General features: G+C 38.0%; 1 protein-coding gene across 1 annotated transcript; it reads left to right on the forward strand.

Annotated features, from left to right (window-relative positions):
• The first annotated feature begins 227 nt into the window (after positions 1–227).
• On the forward strand, positions 228–21,138 carry LOC117289117 (protein MTSS 2-like). The gene is made up of 11 exons (XM_033770088.1): positions 228–308; positions 1,610–1,701; positions 5,371–5,445; positions 8,192–8,233; positions 10,026–10,183; positions 11,072–11,224; positions 11,828–12,103; positions 12,574–12,922; positions 14,407–14,510; positions 15,575–15,713; positions 16,149–21,138. Exons 1-11 carry the CDS (start codon positions 259–261, stop codon positions 17,315–17,317), a joined length of 2,607 nt encoding a protein of 868 aa, XP_033625979.1. The 5' UTR covers positions 228–258; the 3' UTR covers positions 17,318–21,138.
• The last annotated feature ends 222 nt before the right edge of the window (positions 21,139–21,360 follow it).

Here is a 21,360-nt window from a genome sequence, read left to right on the forward strand (position 1 = left end):
AAAAAAAAAAATCACTTTACATGTACCACACATTATTCAAATGTACATTGTAACTCACCCCTTAATGGCTAAGTGTTGCAAACTGTCAGTGGCCTATTCATCATTCATTTTCTGTATCATTGATAAATCATTGAAAAGTCCTGCACATGTGGATCATCCTCATACATTGTCAAATCAATTATTGTTCTTCATTTCCATTTTTATTTTTTTTATGTTCTTGCAGGTGCTACGAAAGAGCTTGGTGCCTCCCTGACAAGAATGTGTATCCGGCATAAGACTATCGAACTCAAGCTCAAGTCTTTCACAAAGTAGGTTTGACTTGTTAATAAAAATTATAATAATTATGCTGATCTGAAACACAGTTCAGAGCTCAAGTCCAGTGTGCTTGACTACTTGGCCATGACACGCCAAGCTTAAGTGGAAATGACTACCAGCAAAAATACAGTCTATAGAGTACAGATTACTCACAAATTCAGTGACAGTTTTTTTACCAGAATTTTTTTGCTTTAAAGAAAAATTGACTCAAATGAGATTTGAACCTGTGATCGCTAAATATATTGTGCAATAGTTATAAATGTTTTGTGACAGTTTCCACTTTTCAGTTTTCCCCCTCTATCCACTTCCAAATGTGCGTGTCTAGTAAGGGATACAGTTACCTTAACACTGCATGACATAAGCGCCCCCCCCCCCCCCCCCCCACCACCGGATATTGTTAACCACATGTGGAAAATATTATTCCAGAATCGTCATAAAGACAAATGAATCTAGACTAATTTATGCCATCAACCTTGAAGGGTGTATAGGTTTCCATAAAAGTAGAGCGAGCTTAACTCATGCGACAACAATAAAAAACTACAGGGTTTGGTCTCCCACTCCAGTGACTACCAATGTTGACTCAAGATAGATGTCAGAGGTCAACCTCCCAAGTCTAGTCACCGCGCTCATCGATTGTGTATACTCACAGTTTGAATCATGAGTCATGAAATTCGCTAGAAATATAAACGTGGTACCTGCAGAAAATAGCAAGTGTGAGGAAATGCATCCATGTGCACTTAATGTAGTGTCCGGTGTACAATGTTCTAAGTTTGCAGCCATGGTCGCTGGGTCTCACAGTTTGTGTCAGTTATCCCTTGGTCTCCCAGGTCTTATAAAAAGGAGTCTTTTTGTTGTGAATCACAAAGATTATTTCACAGAGCTGACTCTGTCTCTTTTTAAAGTGCAACTACATGTATTTGATATCCTCAAACTACAGAACAAATATTTTTTACACATTTTGGGTCTATATTTTGCTTGTATTGCCGTGCAATGCAGATTTCAGTGCACACGGTGAAATGTCTCGTCAATAAGTAACTTCATTACAATTGACTAAATTTCCACAATAGTACCATACCATCCAACCATAAAAAACAGTTTTTATAATAAATTAAATAATAAATAATATCATATTAAACGAAATATTGCCTATCTGTGCTCAGTATTTCATTAGAAGCAAAACGAAAGATACGGCACACTGCCTGCACTTTAGGTTGAGCAAACATATTTATAATACATTGTGAAAAGTGAGTTATTGAGTTTCATTCTTGGGTCCTTCTATCTCTCTTCTCCGCAGTGCCATCATGGAGTGCCTGGTGACTCCTCTACAAGAACGAATGGAAGAATGGAAGAAGATCACTACGCAACTTGACAAGGAGCATGCAAAAGGTAATTCATCACTCACCATGCGGACTAATGGTGGTTACTCTTATTACATGTTAGTCCTAGTAAAATACATCCTATCACACATGCACAGTCTTGAGAAAAGGATTCTCTAATTGTACCAAAAGTTCAATTTGTTAAATATGATTAGAGAATAATTTTTTGGGGGGACAATGTACATGAACGCTGTCAAGTTTTCATTATTTAATTGAGTTCAATGACATTCTGTTCCCTTTGGAATTCTGGAAATATATATAAAAAACCAACCTGAAATGAACCCTATCAGAAATTCCATTACAAGGGGGCGATTCAGAATAGTGTTAAACATTCTGTTTACTTTGTTTATTAGAACAAAAAATTGTTTCGACTCTGGACTAAACCAAAATTTTGACGTTGATAATTCTGATTGGCCACTTCAAAACATCTATTAAATACCTTGATATGTTTAAATTTTTCTCAGTAGCACAAATCTTAAGTTAAAAAATAAATAAAAATGTATTTCTGACTCCCGAGGTCAACGTAAGTCATCATGGAATATGCCCCTCCAGAGGGCCTTCAGCTTATTACACACATGTAGGTATACTGTAACAACAACATTATCAAAATATATCTGACATTTTTGATCAGTTATTCCTCTTGTACCCCTCGAAGGGCCTCAATTTCTCCCCATCCTGGAAACTCGATATCTTCATCCTCCATCTCCAAGAAAGCGAAAAAAGAAAACAAGAAAAAAAGATTAGAAATGCACATCACTGATGTCTCCTTATGAAATTTTGTTCCCCTCTGGGCAAAGTCTGGAATATTCACACCCCTTATCACATTAATCAGTCTAAGGATTAATGTATGAGGCCATGGGATGCGAAGGGAGTAAGAAACTCATCTCGTGTACACATCTTTGAGTAATGTGTGTTTACTTACGGAAAAGTTTTACATAAAGAAACTTGTGAGCATGGATGGAGGCTGCGTAACATGTCCTGCCCTTTTTTATTTTAATGGGGCAGGACTCGCAAATATTGCTCAAGATAGTTCTCCGCTGAGCAAGAAATAACAGAGAACCAGTCTGAAACTATTCACACGGTATTGCATTTTGGCTGGTAACCTGTATTGCTAAGCGTACATGTACCAGTAAATCTCAAGTTCTTACAATCTTAGTATTTTGGTCGTGCTGTAAAGGTTTTTAAATGTTTTAGCAGTTGACAATTTCCAACAGTTTTGAGACTCACAAGTTTGCGGTGCATTAATAGTTTTTAGCTCAGTAAAACCACAGTCTCCAATTTGATGTGAAGCTAAAAGGCTTTCTTAACACATTTGGTAGTAAGTTTGCTTAGCAAAATTAAGCGGGTTACCGGTCTCAAGGATACATCTTTTGGCTAAGCAAGGTACATACATGTACATGTACATGTTTTTTTGGTAAATTTGTGTTTTTAAAATGATATTATCTCCGGTTTCAATCATGCTAATTTGTCTTCAGTGTCTTATTGGGGAGTCGGGGCACTCTCTGCGAGACAATAGTTTTAGTTACTAGATAAAGATCCTCCACCTTGTTCTTTGCTCATTAAAAGAACACGTTGCCTTGGATCAGTTGAGTTGGTCTTTGAAAAGTGTTTGTAACCATTTTTTAAATATAAAATGCATATGGGTAGAAAGATGTTGTAAAAGTAGAATACAATGATTCACATAAAAGTGCCACAAAATTGCACAGTTTTCCTTTTACCTCGTTGACTAACACGATCAGTCATTCATGGGAGTCAATTTTTGACTCCCATAAATGGCTGACCGTGTTAGTTCACAAAGCAAAAGGAAAACCACGCAATTTCGAGTCAAATTTGTGTGGATCATTGTATTCTACTTTTAAAACATCTTTTTAACATAATGCATTTTATAACAACGCTTTTTATAGACCAAATCGTCCGATTGTTACTTTAAAAGAACAATGTGACCAAACTGAGGCTCAAATGCAACACAGTCAAGTCCCCTTTTGGGAACTCAACACAATGCTATTAATGGCTGTTGCACACAGGGAACCAGACAGTGTTTTTCTTACATGTACCTCTGAGGTAATGGCTTTGCCCATCTCAAATGACTAAAGTTTCCAAACTCAGTAAGTAAACTACACCAGCTTTTTTAATGGACAAAACATTTTACATCGACAAAATATGTGTAAGAGTTTGTACAAGTAGGTGTTGCGGGGTTTTACATGTATGTGCCGATAATTTTCTGAAGAGAATATTTTGAATTAGAGACGAAAAAAGCCACAGTATCTCTCAGATTTGTATCCGTGGATCGGTATCACAAAACCCCTGAGGGACCTCTGTACGATCCTTCTGAATACATCAATCTTGAATATAACGGTAAATGAAAATCTTGTGAAGATTAAGACGGAGAGTCTGTGAAATCTCAGCTGAGAGGGAGAGCAAGTTGCGCTAACTTCTTGCATCAACCTCGGGCCTGGCGTAGGATCCAAGCTCCCTCGATGGCCATTAGTGTTATACAAACTTGAGTAGTGTTCGTACGTTTCATTTTAATACAAAAATTATGTGTGGGTTTTCGCTGACAGTATTCAAGACGTTGCCAGAACGACCGCATTGTCTATGATGTTATCATGCATATTGCAAGTTTATGCCATTTTTCCTTTCTGTGTGATCAAAATTGAATTTTTAATGAACAGTACACACATTTTGTTTGAGCTCTTTTCCCTGTTTTCAAGCATACACTCACTGCAGGCCTGATACTAAACTGAGGTGATGGAGGAAACTGCCGAGAGGTCCTCTTTTTCTTGCCTTGGCGCCCCTTTAATGTGACGATATGAATGTTGAGGTCGCTCATTTGCCGTTAACTCAGAAATTGCCTGGAATGTCATGTTTGAGAGGGACAAGGCCATTCTCATTTTACAAAGGGCACTTCCAACGCAAAATCTAAAAATCTATGGACACAAGTAAAGAGGCACTAAGGCCAAGACCAGGGCAATGGAGGCGATGTTCTCTGTTTTAAAGGGTCTATGTACTCTTTGTAGGACAAACAAACACAATGTCCACAGGACAAACAAACACAATGTCCACAGATTTACACTAAACTTACAGTTACACAGTTTGAAGATAATTATGGTAGAAAGCTTCCCTTAAAATATTACTTGCTGATGTGCTGTAGTTTTTGAGAAATGAGTAAAACAATGTGTTGAAAATAATTTTCGTCTCAGTGATCATGAGACCAAAATTAATTTTTGCAATGTAAAGGTCGGCAATTTCTACTATCATTATCTTCAAGCGGTGTAAGTTCAATGTAAATCTGTGGACATTGTGTTTTGTGTTACAACAAGTACCCAAATCCTTTAATTCTAGACCTGCTTGATCTTACAGAAATGAAGTAGCAACCAGCACACTTGAATTGGAATCTTGATTTGCACATGTGCTATAGGGTGAATTTACACTCAACAAATGATGTGGTGTATCAGAAGGTTTCCTAGATGCTTTCAGTGCGGTAATTGTGGCCAGATTGACAACAATGCTGTGAAGATAAACACATGTTGCAATCAATTTACAAATCAATTGATAATCAGTTAACATGACCAATTGTACGGTTGGCTCATGCCTTGATGTGGATCATTATGATAAAAATGTGTCTTTTGCAGCTGATGCTTCAGTGTTTGATGTTTATAATGTTTGTTTCCTCGGACAGATTACAAGAAAGCCAGACAGGAAATCAAGAAGAAATCATCAGATACAATGAGACTACAGAAGAAAGCCAGAAAAGGTATTTTTTCAAGACAACAAAATGTCCCCTCCCCTATTTTTAAAGGTAAATTTTAAAGGGTGCGCACATAGAAACATGGATTGAAAATAGTAACATTAGCAGATTTGCATATTATACATGTAACTGACTCATTATAAAGATGGTCATGGTCAAAGATAATAGAAAGCCAAAGGCACAAGTTGGGAACTTGTGTTAAAACATTGTAAAACGTCAAGCCATTAATTATTTTTTGCTTAAAAAAAAATAAACTTAGCAAACTTTAACAAAAGTTTGTTTGTCTCTAACATAAAAGCAATGAACACACGAAGCTGAATGTACAGTAGATTTCTTGAAAGATCTACACTGAAAAATTACACACATTCCTGAATTCTGTTTAGGATATTTGACAAGAACTAGATGCTTTAAATTGACAAGTAGTCCACCATTAGAATTTGAATAGAAAAGCACTGAATGGGAATGTATTTGACCATGATGACCTCTGGATGCCATGGAAATAAATGATTGTGTGAAATGTGGTTTCTTCATGAGCTGCACAATAGGAGCTTTGGGGCATGTGGTAATGTGATGTTCCACATTCTGTTGAGCCGCTACCCAATGCAAACCGTACCCTAGAGGGTTCTTACAGATCAATGTAAAGATTTTTATTTTTTATTGTGGTTGAGACATGAAACCCTGTTGCGTACTTTGTGCAGTGTTGGTTAGCGTCTCACGATTATTCAAACGTAGCCATCTTGTTTTTGTCAGTGGCGGCGTAGACTGTGCCGTTATACGGACGCATAATGTGCAATGTTCTGGGCATAATGTCAAATGGCATGCATCAGCTGTCATCAGTCTGTATGGATAAAAATCAGACTTAATTTATTAGCTTCACGCAAAATCCAAGCAGCTTTAATAAAGGCAAGTTATACTTTTGGTTATTTGTCAAAGACCAGTATCATCATTGGGTGGACAGTATGTACATACCATACAAAACATTTGAATCCCAAAATCTGCATAAAATAACAAACCTGTGAAACTTTGGTTCAATTGGTCATTGAAGAAAAAAACCACACCTTGTTTCAAGTAGTTGTTATTCCCTCAATGCTCTGCCCTCAATTTGCCTATGCAAATTCTACAACTAATTATGTCGAGTAAACTAAACTTATCTGCCTGACATTTTGTAGACAGGTTACTCTATTAAGGTGTCCGATCGTCAAGAGATGACATTACTCATTCGTGACATTCTGCTCTCTCAACTTCCAAACATTTCCTGTTGTTCTGACTTTCCCCATGAACACTGCTTTTACTTCTGAAATAATCTGCAAGCTGTCCACTTTCCACCATATGCGACCCTCTCTCTGCAAAAAGTTCCCTGAAAATAAATAAATCTTCCCATGTTCAGATGAACAAATTTGGGAAATCTCACTGATTAATGGAAACTCTGTCCCTGTAATGTTAAAGACCTGCTTGAACGAAAATGTCAAGTCGTGAACTTTGCTGAATTCCACTTAAAATGTTTTCGATGAATGAGGAAATCGAGTCATATGATTATAAATAGGTTTCAATTGTGTAAAAAAAACAATCATTTTGTATGCCCTTGTCCAGAGCTTTTCTGCGAGATTTGCGAAAAGCCCCGTTACGTAATCACTCTCAAAACGTCATAAGTAGATAAAGCCGCTTTGTTGCAGCGTGGATGTATAACAAAGCAAACTCCCACAAATGACGTCAGCGGCATTGTCCTTTGACGCCCGCTCTCAACGGCAGAAGTGTTTTTAGTTTTTCAAAAAACCTTTAGGTAGGGGCCTGATTTTTTAATCGATAATTACGAAAAGTTCAGAAGTGTACACATATCAAAATTACATTAAAATGGTGAACAAGTACATTATAAACAAGTAAAAAATACCATTTCTGTTGAAAACATTCCGCTCAGGTAGCTGTTTAAATGTATTCCAGATGTCTCCTTGATTGTTGTAAAGTTAAAATCTCCCTGATTTCAAGATGCAAATGTTGGCAGCTCTGTTTTGTGTAAACTTTGGCTGTTTGTTGCTTTTAATACAAATACAAATTGATGCACAAATTACCTTTTAACACTGAGTTAATGGATGGCATACCTAGGTACATGCTTTTTATTGTAGCTACTCAAAAAATGAATCACCATAAAACCTCACTTGAAAAAAAAAAAACTTGTTGTTTTATGCACATGTTGGGATAAAGACCAAGGAGTCTTTGACAACAACCAAATGACACCCCTGCCTGTATTTAAAGACACTGGACACTATTGGTAACTGCCAAAGACCAGTCATCACACTTGGTGTATCTCAACATAATATGTTTCACAGGTTGGTTATTTTATGCATAAAATAACCAACCTGTGAAAATTTCAGCAGTTGCGAGATAACTATGAAAGAAAAAAAACACCCTTGCCACACAAAGTTGTGTGCTTTCAGATGCTTGATTTCAAGACCTCAAGTTCTAAATCTGAGGTCTCGAAATCAAACTTGTGGAAAATTACTTCTTTCTCAAAAACTACGTTACTTCAGAGGGAGCCGGTTCTCATAATGTTTTATACTATCATCCTCTCCCCATTACTCATCACCAAGTACATAAGGTTTTATGCTAATATCTATTTTGAGTAATTACCAATAGTGTCCACTGCCTTTAAGTTATGAATAATAACAGTATTTTACTATGTGTTTTATTAACAATGTGTTGTTTGTGAATTTTTATAATTTTTGTTTACTCCTGCCCTACTAACCGCCCGTCCTAGGCAAGGAAGATATGTCCATAAGACATCACAATGAGAAACTGAGTATGTTCTTCCTGATTCATTTTTGTTGTCTTTTGATTTTCGGAATATTAGGTCCAAAATCCGTGTGTCCGTCATCGGTGTGCAAACTGCGGGCCTTATTCTTCACGGAGGCAACTGGTCATTGCCTTTGGTGCCCTTGAAATGCTTCAGTAGAAATTTACAATTTTCGCATGCAGGCCATAGGGTGCTCTTTATCAAGGAGAAAATGCCTTGGTGCCCTTGCCCTTTCAAAAACGAAGCATACAGGCCTGAGTGCACGATCCTTATAAATGAAAATACAGTCAAAGTAATGCAAATTTGGTTTACAGAGAAATGTTACATTGCTGGCGCTGTTCTTTTGTTTTTAATTTATGCACTATTCATGACGGACACGATGATTTTAGGACTATGTTTGGTTCTGGTTGATTGTTTCTCTCTGATGTTTGAATGCCATTCTTCTTGTTTGTGGTGTTAAAGGAACACGCTGCCTTGAATCGGACGAGTTGGTTTATAAAAAGTGTTTGTAACCGTTTGTTATAAAATGCATATGGTCATAGAAAGATGTTTTTAAAGTAAAATACAATGATCCACACAAATTTGCCTCGAAATTGCGTGATTTTCCTTTTACTTTGCGGACTAACAGGGTCGGCAATTTACGGGTATGGCTACCGTGTTAGTCGACGAGGTAAAAGGAAAACCATGCAATTTCAAAGCATCTTTCAGTCTTTGTGTGGATCCTTGTAATCTACTTTTACAACTACATGTACTTTCTACCCATGCATTTTATAGCAAACGGTTACAAATGTTTTTTAAAGACCAACTCGACCGATCCAAGGCAACATGTTCCTTTGAATGGTCTCTACTGTTGCAAGTGTCTGTAATGCCAATGAGATGTCAAATGAATTTCACTTTCTTAACCTCTAGATCATATTTTTTTGTATCAAGCAAACAATGTGTCTTGGAATTTGTTTACATGTTGAACATGGTTACTGCTCTCTTTTGATGCGTGTATCTTGCATCACCATTGGATGAGTTTAAGACACTGGGGGCAGCAGACATACTGGTTCTGTTTTTGCAGTTCTAAGTTAGCGTGCACATGCTCAGTATTGTGCGCGTACATGTAGGCCTGAGTACACGCAATACGAGAACTGGCGAGAACTGGGAAAAAGAGACCGCCCAAAAGTCTCCCATTACGTGAATTCCTAGCTGTTTATTTTAGAATACTTGAAGAATTTTAAAACTTGTGAGAAAAAAAAGTGACAAAAATAATAATTTTTGTACAGTTTGTTTTGTAAAGCACTGTCTTAACTTGCAATCTGTAACAGTAGTTCGATTTCTGAGGGTTTTCTTTTTTGGGACTTTTGTTAATTGTTGTATTGTCATTTTATTTTTTTATCCTTTTTGTGGAAATTCATTGTCTGTTGTCAAAATGTAAAAAAAAAAAATTCACTGCACCACCTCCATCATGTCCATGTACGTATCGTGTATTTTTCTTTTCTCGTTTTTAAGTCGTTTGTGAGCTTTCATTGATTATAAATCAATTTTATTTACAAATGCGTTAATTGTATTCGGGCAACCAAACTCACTTGCGGGCAACCAGCAAATTTTCATGCCTTGCTATGGGTCTAGAACATGTATCTAGACTCCCTCCTTGCTTGTTAAAGACCAATGGTTGTTCTTAAGGGCAGGTATTAAGCCGATATCCAGTATAGATTAGACAGCGCAACGCAAGACGTGACTGACATGTATCTAGTGTATAGTACCCAGACTCCTATCTTGCTTATTAAAGACCAATGTTTGTTTTTAATGGCAGGTAAAGCTGATATCCAGTATAGATTAGACAGCGCAATGCAAGACGTGACTGACATGTATCTACTCCTAGAAGAAGCCGAGAAGAACGCAGTCCGAGGAGGAATGATCGAAGAGAGAAGTCGATTTTGTACGCTCATTACCTGCTTCAAACCTGTCGTGGTAAGATCTTATCCGAGCCAATTAAGAAGAAAAATACACCTGTTGTGCTTGAAATTTAACTCCATGGCTTACATTACATCGTCCAGAAGTATCCAAAATTTTGTTATGTGCAGGGCCCATTTTCATTCAGCATGTCAGCACAAAAATTGTCTTACATGTAGCACAAACAAGATGAGCTTTGCAAAAGTATCAGTATTGCAGGCAGAATACCATACAGTTACCATTGCTGCAACTGGTACCCAACTCATTTCTTGCTTAGCAAAGAAATTTTCTCAGCAGAATATTTTGCTCAACAGCTTTATGAAATTGGGTCCAGGTCTTTTGGGAATTGATGTGTTACTGGTACCAACTTGGTATTCACGTATTTTGTTGCGAAATCATTCTGAAAATCAGGTTGTTAGAACTTGTGACATTTATTGTGACTCTCATATCTGTTGATTGTACCAGAAAACAGCTACTTTTATAGATTTGAGAAACTTATAAGCTTTTATTTTAGGTGCTGCATGAGAAAATTTCTAATGATAGTTATAGTTAATTAGAAACTCAAAATTAATTCTTGACAGGGTCCTGACATAATCTCACATTCATCAGCCAAAGAATTTTTGGATGATGTACTCTTCAGTTATCATGGTTATTCATGATCTGTTCTTTCATATATTCATAACTTGTTGCATATTGATGATGTCTGTGTCAGGATGAAGAGATCTCTATATTGTCTGAGGCAGTCATGGTTATTCATGATCTGTTCATACATATTCATGACTTGTTGCATATTGATGATATCTGTACAGGATGAAGAGATCTCTATGTTGTCTGAGGCAGTCATGGTTATTCATGATCTGTTCATACATATTCATAACTTGTTGCATATTGATGATATCTGTACAGGATGAAGAGATCTCTATGTTGTCTGAAGTCACAAGGCTTGAGGCAGTCATGGGGGAGCTGGCAGAACAAGGCAAGGATCCCTACGTCTTACCTCAATCCAGCGAGCAGGTCATCTTAGACGTCAAAGGTCAAGATCTCAAGTGGCAGTATCAGGTAAAGAAACGCAAAGAGACTCTGAAAATTTGGGGACTGTTAGAACACTAGGTGGCAGCAGACTTTTGAGGCTCTGAAAACTGCGACTTCGGCTACAGCTAGATCAGCCTGTTTGCCAGTGTTGAGGAATAGGCAGATGCACGTAATCTAGCCGTAGCTGTAGCCTTAAGTCGCCATTTTGGACACTGCCTTCCCAGGTAAATTCAATGTTCTTGGTAATGAAGGGAAATTTACCTGGTCAGTCTGATGCCACCTAGTGTTTCAAAGTCAAATCTGTCAAAGTGCTTGATGCTTTAGTTTTTAATGCACATACTTTACATTTTAAAACGTAGCCTATTTTTTACTTAGTAACTATTGTTCTTGTTTGTTTTTTCTTTAGATTCCTCTTTATTTTCTGCACACTATAGGACTAAAAGTTGCATGTTGTAAATGATTTTTTTAGCAAAGATCACTCGTTGTAAATTTCATTCGGGCTGGGCTTTAAAGTTTACTTGTAAGATGCTGAAAAAAGCCTGGTTTTCAAGCAGTAACATCTTCCAGGCATGCAGAGACCACATGTTAAAGTTGTATTTAAAACTATTTTTGTTTCTCCCTGGTTGACAGACCCCACCTGGTTCCCCTTCCCAGTCGTCTGGTTCCCGGAAGTCAAGCATGTGCAGCTTAAGCAGCATGACTAGCTCCGACTCCCGTTCGAGTAGTTCGACCAATTCCCATTCGCCGGGTACCAACTACGTTCGCCACCGCAGCATGTCACAGCCCAACAGTGCCTACCGACTCTCCAGTGTGTCATCACAAGACTCTGGTTTCACGTCGCAGGATATGCTGTTCCCCAACCAGCCCGGTACCCCGCCACAGACTGTGCAGGAAGAGAATGCACAGGTTGGTGTTTGGATCTTAAGCGGTAGTTGGTGTCCATCTGGAACACTCTACCAAAGCCTGGTTCATACTTCCTGCAAATGCTTCATGCGAATTTTATTGCGTCACAATTGGAAATGTAGCGCGTACCGATTGTTTCGTCACCAAAATTATATTAACAGGAAGTATGAACAGGGCGAAAATCTCAGATTTATTATTTGAACCACAAAATTCAAATACAAGTATTTACAGTAAGCAAACAAGGATGATCACAAGCGCAGAATTAGGTGGTTTACAGAGCGATGAACTTGGGCCCAGATTGATGCCATTGTTAAAATCAACCAATCAAAAGAGTTTTCAATACAAATTGTTTCAATTATTTTGTAATTTTATTTAAAACTCCTGGTAAAGAAGTGAGGAAAGACTAAATATAGAACATTTATAAACTTCTTCTTGTTGTATATGAATCAATCACTTCTGTTTGTGCCCAGCAGTCTCTCCTTCATAGTGCGTCAGCCCCCTATGAGCTGGAGCACCAGTCTTCCAGTGAATGCAGCACCCCATCATCTCCAACTCCGCCCCCTTCCTCCTCCTCGTTTACCCTCCCCCCATCTCAAGCATCGCAAGGTTTTGCCCCACCCCCTCCCAGCTGGTTACTCAACTTCAGCCAGTCGGAAAAGATGCAACGACCTAAGAGTATACCCACGCCTATAACGGCCTCAGTGAACCGGCCTCCGCCCCCTGTTGTTGCCGATAAACCGTCTCCGAAACGGAAGAACAGTGACAGCAAAGCAGGAGGGATGACTTATGTACCTGACTTCAACACTCCCCAATCAAACCAAAGTGAGTTTTGATGCCAGAGTTGGGCATTGGTGTTTTATTTTCGTAACTGCCATTTAAAGGGACGGTACACGTTTGGTAACTGTCAAAGACCAGTCTTCTTACTCGCAGTATCCCATCATAACCATAAAATAACAAGCCTGTGAAAATTTGACCTAAATTGGTCATCAGAGTTGAGATAAAATGATGAAAGAAAAAACACCCTTGTTGGGCGAATTTGTGTGCTTTCAGATAGGAATAAAAGACTTCTAGCTAGAAGTCTTTTATTATTTAAGTGAGAAATTACCTCTTTCTCTAAAACTACGTTACTTAGTCATTTCCCACAATGTTTTATGCTATCAACAGCTCTCCAATGCTCGTTACCAAGTCAGTTTTTAAGTTAATATTTGTTTTGAGTACCTACCAAGCGTGTACCTTCCCTGTAACTGTTTCTATCGATTCCAATCAGAAAAATGAGCCCATCTATAAAAGGAGCGGATGTCAGCAAATTATCAAGGATTCAAAATATAACACTTCATAGCTCACCAAACCATAAACCACAGTCGGCCATATACAAAACTGGAACAATTCATGGTGTAAAGAAGGCACCATGGGCCCGATATAAAAAAGAGTTTCTGAAGCAAAGACATTGTTATAAGAAAAAAAACTTTTATGTTTTGCTGCATATTGTGCCACAGCACCTTGTAAACCATTACATGGTGCTATGTATAGGAATCGGTCTCAAACTTTAAAAACAATGCTCCACAATACCTTGCATGAAACAACTGAATGTTGAAGCGCCTTGATTGTCACTGAGTGGCGGATATAAGTTGCTGTATAAGAAGCCACTATGATTATTGTTATATATTTGGTTTGCGGTAACACCATGTGTGTGTCTACATGTACTTGCCTGGTAGAGTTTGTTCTTATAGAGAACTGTCTCTCTTTATTCTACTACCGCAGAGTAGATTGCTCGGGTGTTTGGGAGACTTCTCAGTTCTGAAAAGAACTGTCCTGCTTTTTAACTACATGTATTACCCTGGCGCATGGTATAGAAAATAGGCTGGGACTACTACTTTAGCTTATAGGATCGTGATTAACTGTACTACTGCAGAGTCAGTGAAATTGGTCTCAACGTTTCAACTAACTTGCTCTCGTCATTGTCAGGAGACTGAAGAATTTTTGGCCTCCTGGTAACTGATGCAAGCCAGGATATTTGACTTGTTGAATTGAAGTGTGTTACTGACAGTTGTAGATGACAGTTACATTGATTTATGAATACACCAAGTCAGTGTCTGTGTAATGCATACATGTATGTCTTCTGTTACGGTCTTAATATTGGCTAGTCCAACCGGCGTCGATATTTTAATTATTAACTGCACTCTTATCTCTCAGTTTGGTCAAAGTGAAGTGTATTTAATATTTATTATTGAGAAATAAGTGTTAGATGTTTTCAAACTGCTTATCAAACAAAAGGACCTTTTTTTCTTCTTCTTCTGAATCATTAGTTGTGCCTCGTCCTGTTTGTGCCGGCGGCCAGCAGCAGCAGGTATCAAATGCAGAACTATACAGACAACGTAGTGCTACTCTACCAGCTCGGAGGCACACCCACGTAAGTACCAACTGCAAACCTTAAATAAGGCAATCAGTGTGTGTTGAATCGGTTTTCAACTAGTGGTTTAAACCCGCCGAGGCCTGGTTCTTGATAATTTTACCTTGACGAATACCTTTTCGGTAAAAAAACACCAACACTTTTTGGTAAAAAAGTTAAATTCATTCCAAAATTTTAATTGTCAATGATTTCTTTCAACACAACAGCCCTCCAGCTATGAAATAGTAAGGCCCTCGGGTAAACAACTCCTAAGGGTCACGTACCACGTGATGTGGCACAACTGTCCCGGCCGTTGCTCTCGACCAATGGGAATGAAGAAACTGTTTTATAAGCACAGGTGCAAGCTTGCGTGTCACGCCCATGTTTCAACACTTTTTACTGGTCATTATCAAAGGTTGAAACACCCCCACGTGGTGCGCTCAATAGGAATAGCGAAACTGTCTAAGGTATTTATGAATATATATATTTTTGTGATTGATGACAAGAACATGTCTAGCGGTTTAGCTCACTGGACCCAAGCTCTGGTGTTGTCAGCAGCAGAGTTTAAGTTTGAATCCCTGTCATACATGTCATAACACTTGTGCTGTTGAGCAAAGACTTTTAAACCATAATTGCGTCGTAAAAAATTGGGAAGGTAGTGCATTCTGCATTCAGCCAGGCTCCTAGTGAGTGATACCCTTGCCGACATCATTACGGACTGTGTAGGGAGTAACCCTGTTTCAGCCCTTAGAGTGGGTGGAAACACGCCCTGGTGACAGCTGATCGGGTTGACAGCCCAATCAATAAAGTGTGACCCTCATTCGGCTTTGAGATGTTGGGCGATTTCTCATTTTAAAGAAAAAGAAAAAACTTCAACTTGAATCTAGAAAAATGTTCTTTGTTCAACCCAAAATGTTTCGAATCTTGTCACTTTAATGTTTTGTTGAGGTGTTTCTCGTTGTACAACCATCTTTCATAATGTGTGTACTCTTAGCACCCTCTTGTGGTAAAGGGGATGGCATGGGGATGGGGTTTGTCTAGCGTTTATCATTCACAACATTGATTTGTGTACTTTTTATCAACAGAGTTCTATGCCGTCAGCGATGTATTCTTTGGACACGGATGGCAATACGAGTAGTCACGGTTCATTGAGTAACTCTAGTGGATACAGCTCCCAGTCGACCACTGGTACCACAGGGTCAGACGATATGCTACCATCTCAAGGTATTAAAGGTGTTTCATTATAAGAGGGGGTTCAATGCGAGATTTAGTTTTGTCAGGCTCTTATTTTTCAATAGACGGAGTCTTCATGAATTTTGTGAAAAATCACCACCTTATGTCTCTACCTTCGGTTGAAATTGGATGACATTTCATTTTATTTTATACTCGGAATTTTGATGTCATCGGACATCAACAACAAATGGGTTTGTACAACAATACCGGATGAAAAAGTTAAACCCAATGCTATTTTGTGGTGTTCCTCCCACATCTAAAACTGAACATTTCTCCCTGTTGCCTTATCCTGTTATTTGCACTACATGTCATTGTGCTGTAATTGGATGTAAAGTGATATGAAAAAGAAAAAAAAAAGTAATTGGAATTCACATTACCATCAAAACAGGTTAGATTATTAATGGTACGTGATAATTTTCTTCTCAGATGGCAATATGGAAAACTACATGGACAGGTCAACAAGTGGCTATTCAAACACGACTGAATCAATGTACACGACGACCCCTAACCAATCGCCAACCAGACGGCCGATGTCCATGGCGTGTATACCCTCATCGTCAATGGTTGAGTCTTCGAATAGAAATACTGCTACGACACCAGGTGGATCTCTACGTAAGAGCAAACCACCCCCACCCATCAGGCGCACGCCCTCCGGCGGATCCCTGGCGGGTATGAATATAGTACCCGATGCCCAGATAGGGGTGCTGCCTAACCAAGGGAACCGAGGGGAAACTGGGGACGGCCACTGCGACCCGTCGGGGGTGTTTCGACGCCCTCACACCCCTGGGAGGGTACGGAGCCAGAGTACAGTACAAGCTCCTTACAGCTCTGAAATGCAGCAGCCAATGACGCAGCCCAAGGGCCGAGTCAATCGAAGCCACAGTCTGAAACTAGCCGGTGATGGAGTGTCCGGTGATATGGCTAGGATTAGCCTGATGGACAGCTTGAATGCTAAACTAGCACAGAGGACTCCTCGGCCTGGACCTGACACTGGACCCAGGCAACAGAAGCAGTTCGAGCAGCAAAACTATGCACAGCAGCAGCAGCAACAGCAGCAGCAGCAGCAGCAGCAGCAGTACCAACAACCTACGCAGCAGTATCAACAGCAAATGCACCAACAGCAACAATACCAGCAACAGTATCAGCAAGACTACCAGCAGCCTCAGTATCAACCACAGTATCAAGATCCCAACCAACCACAGTCTCCAACCTATTCACAATACAGCCAATCACAGGCCCCGTACCAGCCAACGAGCCCCCCTTCCCAACAAACCTACCCCCCTCCACCGGCTCAGAATACTTCACAGAGCTTCCAACAGCGTCAACTACAAGTAAAGCAGCAGCTGCAGCAGAAACTGCAGCATGGTGGTCAGTACGCCGCTCCGGCTCCGCAGACTAACCAGTTACGACAACAACATGATGCCCAGAGGAGTTATCCTAGCGCGGGAGAGCTGTTGCAGCAAGCCGCAGCGATGCAGCATGAAGACAGCGATAGCGACGATAGCGATGTTGGTGTCGGTATTCTTGGTGAAATCAAGAAAGGAGTTAAACTGAAGCGTACTTTCTCAAATGACCGGTCCGCTCCGAGAATCTGATGAAAAGCTTCTTTAAATTTAGGGAAAAAAGGTCTGTATTTACATTATCAGCTTTAATACTAAACTTTAAGAATTTTCTCAACAATTTAAAAAAGTGAAGGTGAAGATCGTTACTAGCAGGACACAATTTGATTGAGCTGCTTAACAGAAATTCTTGCTTGGCAAAGACGAGCAGGGTACCAGTCATACATTGTACATGTGACAGTGTGTTTTGGCTGGTAACCTTTTTCTGGTAAGAATAATCTTGTTGTGCTCAGTTGCTTTTTGTGCTTAAACAGCTCTGTAAAACTGGGTCCAGATTATGCAACAATTGTATTGAAAGTTTCTCTATTTATGAGTAAGCTTTCTGTGGCTGCTGCTTGAAAAATGCACTACTGCTGCGTAATGTGACCAAGTCGCTTGTTTGTATAAGGCTCTTCGCTTTATGGAGTTACAAGGTAATGGTGTGTATTTCACACCAGGTGTGTCCTATTACAATGCAACAATACAATTAATTAATAAAGCCAGTATTATAATAGCTAGCAAGCTTGTAAGAAAAAATGTACTTAACGATTGAGTGGCGTTCGCCTCTTTCATGGATTGTGTTTGAGAATATTCTAAGATAAACAATAAATTCAAAGTTATAAACAAAAACAATCACGTAGTAAACCGCCCCCATTGACCAAATATCGATCACAATTTCTTCAATTGTCTTTGATTATTAATAATTATTGGTGCTTCCTGTTAGATCAAGAAAGCTAGTTTTCACCCGTTTGTGACAAGAAAAAGGAATTCAGGAATTAATTAAGAAGATGCTTTTAGATGGAAATTAAGTATACTTTTTATAATTAGTTTGAAATTGTAGTTGAAAAAATATGTGAAGAGAATTATTTGTTGAATTGAAACATACAAAGAAACGATCAATCAAAACCAGCTTTTTTTATAAAGTGAATTTTTTGCTTTTTAACAATTTATAACTTGCCACATTTTAGCTTTTTGATTGAAACTACTGGCCTAACCAAAATAAATTGATAACTTGTAGAAATTTTGTTACAAAATTAATAAATAAGTATGATTTTTTTAAATAACTTGATTGATAATAATATTAGAATTGTACACATTTTTCATTGTATTAGATTATTATGTATTCTTGTGAAGCTTTGAGGGAAAGTGCAACATTGGTTACTATGGAAATGATCAACTTAACACAAATGCCTTTCAGGTCTCTCGCAATCAATCATCGGAATTTACTAGATTTGTAAAATGAGACCTGGTAGTCGAACATCATAACAACATTGCGATGTCATCGTCTTACTTAGTGACAAGAAAAAAAGGAAATATTTTATTGAAAATTGTTTCTGCAAAAAAAAAAAAGACTTTATCAGTAAATATGATTAAAGAAGAAAATTATTTCCACATCGACCAATGTAGCTCATTCACCTTAAAGTTATTCCTTGTTGAAATAGATGTAAGTGCATTTGATCTGTATTTATTATTTTTTTATACTGCTTATGTACAGCCAGAATATGTTTGTTTAACTTTCATAGGTAACTTTTACAAAACACTTTTGTGTTGAATTTACTGATTAGTTTGATGAAAAAAAGTATAAAATCATTTAAGAAAAAAAATTAATAGAACAAAAATTACTGTGGTGGAAACTTTTTGACCAAAAGAAACTTATTTTTCTTTGTTGGTAGTGGGATAGTATATCTGAAGTTTCTCCTTAGAATTGACAAACGTCATACATCTCAAACTTTCATTGTAACTGCTCTTTTCCTTTCCATTTGTCAGAACAATAATACATTTTAAAAGTTGATTCTTGAAAACAATGGTATGTGCCTTTATAAAACGTTTATAAAACATTCTAATTCTGACAAACACAATGAAAGATATTACAATTGTTTACAAGAAAAAAAGTTTTATTTTGAGTTTTTTAAAGTCGGTGTTGGTGCATTTTACTGATAAAGTTTTGAAATACCACGAGCGTGAACTGAAATATAAAACATTTTGTAAAAAGCCAAAGTGAAACAAGATTTGACCTGATTGACTTTTATCATGGTGTATTCATCTTGATTTGTTCTACCATTCAATACCTGGGAGTGCAATAGTCTGGTTCCATTGTTGGTGTGATGAGAATCAGTGTTCATTATTGTTGTAGTAGGCAGGGGACAAGACAAAGATGGATGCCACCTTAAAGGTGTGATGTGTGTCAGGGTGTTTGGATTTACTTATGATACCAGACTTGTCCCTAATCCATGGTATACTGAACGAGATATTTATATTCATCTACTTTTTGGATTTTAATCTTTGAATGGTGGTGGAACAATTCTGACATTAATATTTGCAGTGACGAGATATGATAAAAGCTGTCTTTTTGTATTTTGGGTAGTTCTAAAAAGAACAACTCAACATACCATGTGGGCCCAATTTCATAAAGCTGTTTGCAGAAAATACTGCTTAACAAATTTCTTCGCTAAGCAAGCAATTAGTGGGGCACAAGTGGCAACATTGTAAACATTGTGTTGGCTGGTATCTTGTTTTTTGCTAAGAAAGATTTTCCTGTGCTTAGCAGGTTTTCAAGCTTACAGGCTTTATGAAATTAGGTCCTATGTCCAATTTCTTGACGATGCTTTATGCAGAATTCTGAGCTTATGGCCCACAGAAGACTTCTAGTGCTTGCTTTGCATGGTTCTTTTAGGCGCATGGTTGTGTGGTATGCAATTCAAAGAAACTGGACCCCATTGTCACTGCAAACATCAGTCTCAAGATTTTATAATATTGCTATTTTTTGAACTGGTGCCCCACTTTCATTTTGGTGAACTCGAACTCGAACTCTATCATTGTATTATAATGCCCAACTCTTTTGTAATATTGGATTATTTTTTAAACTAAACTAACTGTTGTTAGTTAGAGTATTAGTTTGTTAAATTAATTTTGATAACTAGTTGATTAACCAAGGTTTAAGACGATGAGCTTTGTACATAAAGCATGCCGGGCTATTGCTGTTCTATACACTGGGAGTGGTTCTTTTAACTTGTAATTAAACAGTTAGCTAATTAGTTAAGCTACAGAAAGTTGCAACGAACCAATGTCATTATGTTCAATGTTTTTTGTTGTCGTTGTTTTGAAATGAAGACGTTTTAAAGAAAATTTAAATAGTAAATTTTTATTTATTTGAATGGTATGTGCACTGCCACTTTCTGGTTTTTCGGATCTTGAAAATATGTCAACTTTGTGACTCACTCCAATCTTCCTTTTTTTAGAAAGAAAAAAAAAACAATTAAGTTTATTGGAAAGAAACTATTTATTTGGGGAGGAGGCGTTGGTTGTGGAGTTTTGTTGGTTTCTCAGAGGTTGATTGTCAAAATATTCGATAACAGAAAGAAATGTTTGTATGAAAATGTTTCTTTTGTTTGGAAAAATGGTCAGAAAGGAGGGGGAAATTGTAGTATTTATTTGCAGGACTGAACGGCATTGGCCAAGGGGGGGGGGGGGGGGGTATATCTTGGATGAACCCTGACCCCAACCACCAGTTTGACCAGTCAGGCTGATTCAAGAAGATACTCAACTGTTAGTGAAAAGAAAAATAATTCTCGGCCTAATTATTTTTTGTATGCAGCTTTTTAGGTTGAAAATGCTTGTACAAAATAAACTTATTTGCCTCTACTAACATCAGTGACAGCAAGTTGAATTATGTGGCTTTTTAGCTTGTAATAATATATACTAAATATTAATGTGCAAAGCAAAATTTTGATGAATACGCTTATGGCCTTAAAGACACTGGACACTATTGGTAATTGTCAAAGACCAGTCTTCTCACTTTGTGTATCTCAACATATGGCATAAAATAAAGTGTGAAAATTTGAGCTCAATTGTTTGTCTAAGTTGCGAGATAACTGTGAAAGAAAAAACACCCTTGTCACACGGAGTGTTGTGCTTTCAGATGCTTGAATTCCAGACCTCAAAATGTAATTCTGAGGTCTCAAAATCAATTTTGTGGAAAATTGCTGCTTTCTTGAAAACTCTGTTACTTCAGAGGGAGCCTTTTCTCACAATGTTTTATA

The sequence above is a fragment of the Asterias rubens genome, chromosome 4 (genome assembly GCF_902459465.1).
Source record: "Asterias rubens chromosome 4, eAstRub1.3, whole genome shotgun sequence".
Taxonomy (NCBI): domain Eukaryota; kingdom Metazoa; phylum Echinodermata; class Asteroidea; order Forcipulatida; family Asteriidae; genus Asterias; species Asterias rubens.

Excerpts from the sequence above, each read along its gene's own strand:
- LOC117289117 (XM_033770088.1), top strand. The coding sequence starts at position 259 with ATGTGTATCCGGCATAAGACTATCGAACTCAAGCTCAAGTCTTTCACA. Across the intron at positions 5,446-8,191 it reads ACAGAAGAAAGCCAGAAAAG|GCAAGGAAGATATGTCCATA; the intron begins GTATTTTTTCAA and ends CGCCCGTCCTAG. Across the intron at positions 12,104-12,573 it reads TGCAGGAAGAGAATGCACAG|TCTCTCCTTCATAGTGCGTC; the intron begins GTTGGTGTTTGG and ends TGTGCCCAGCAG.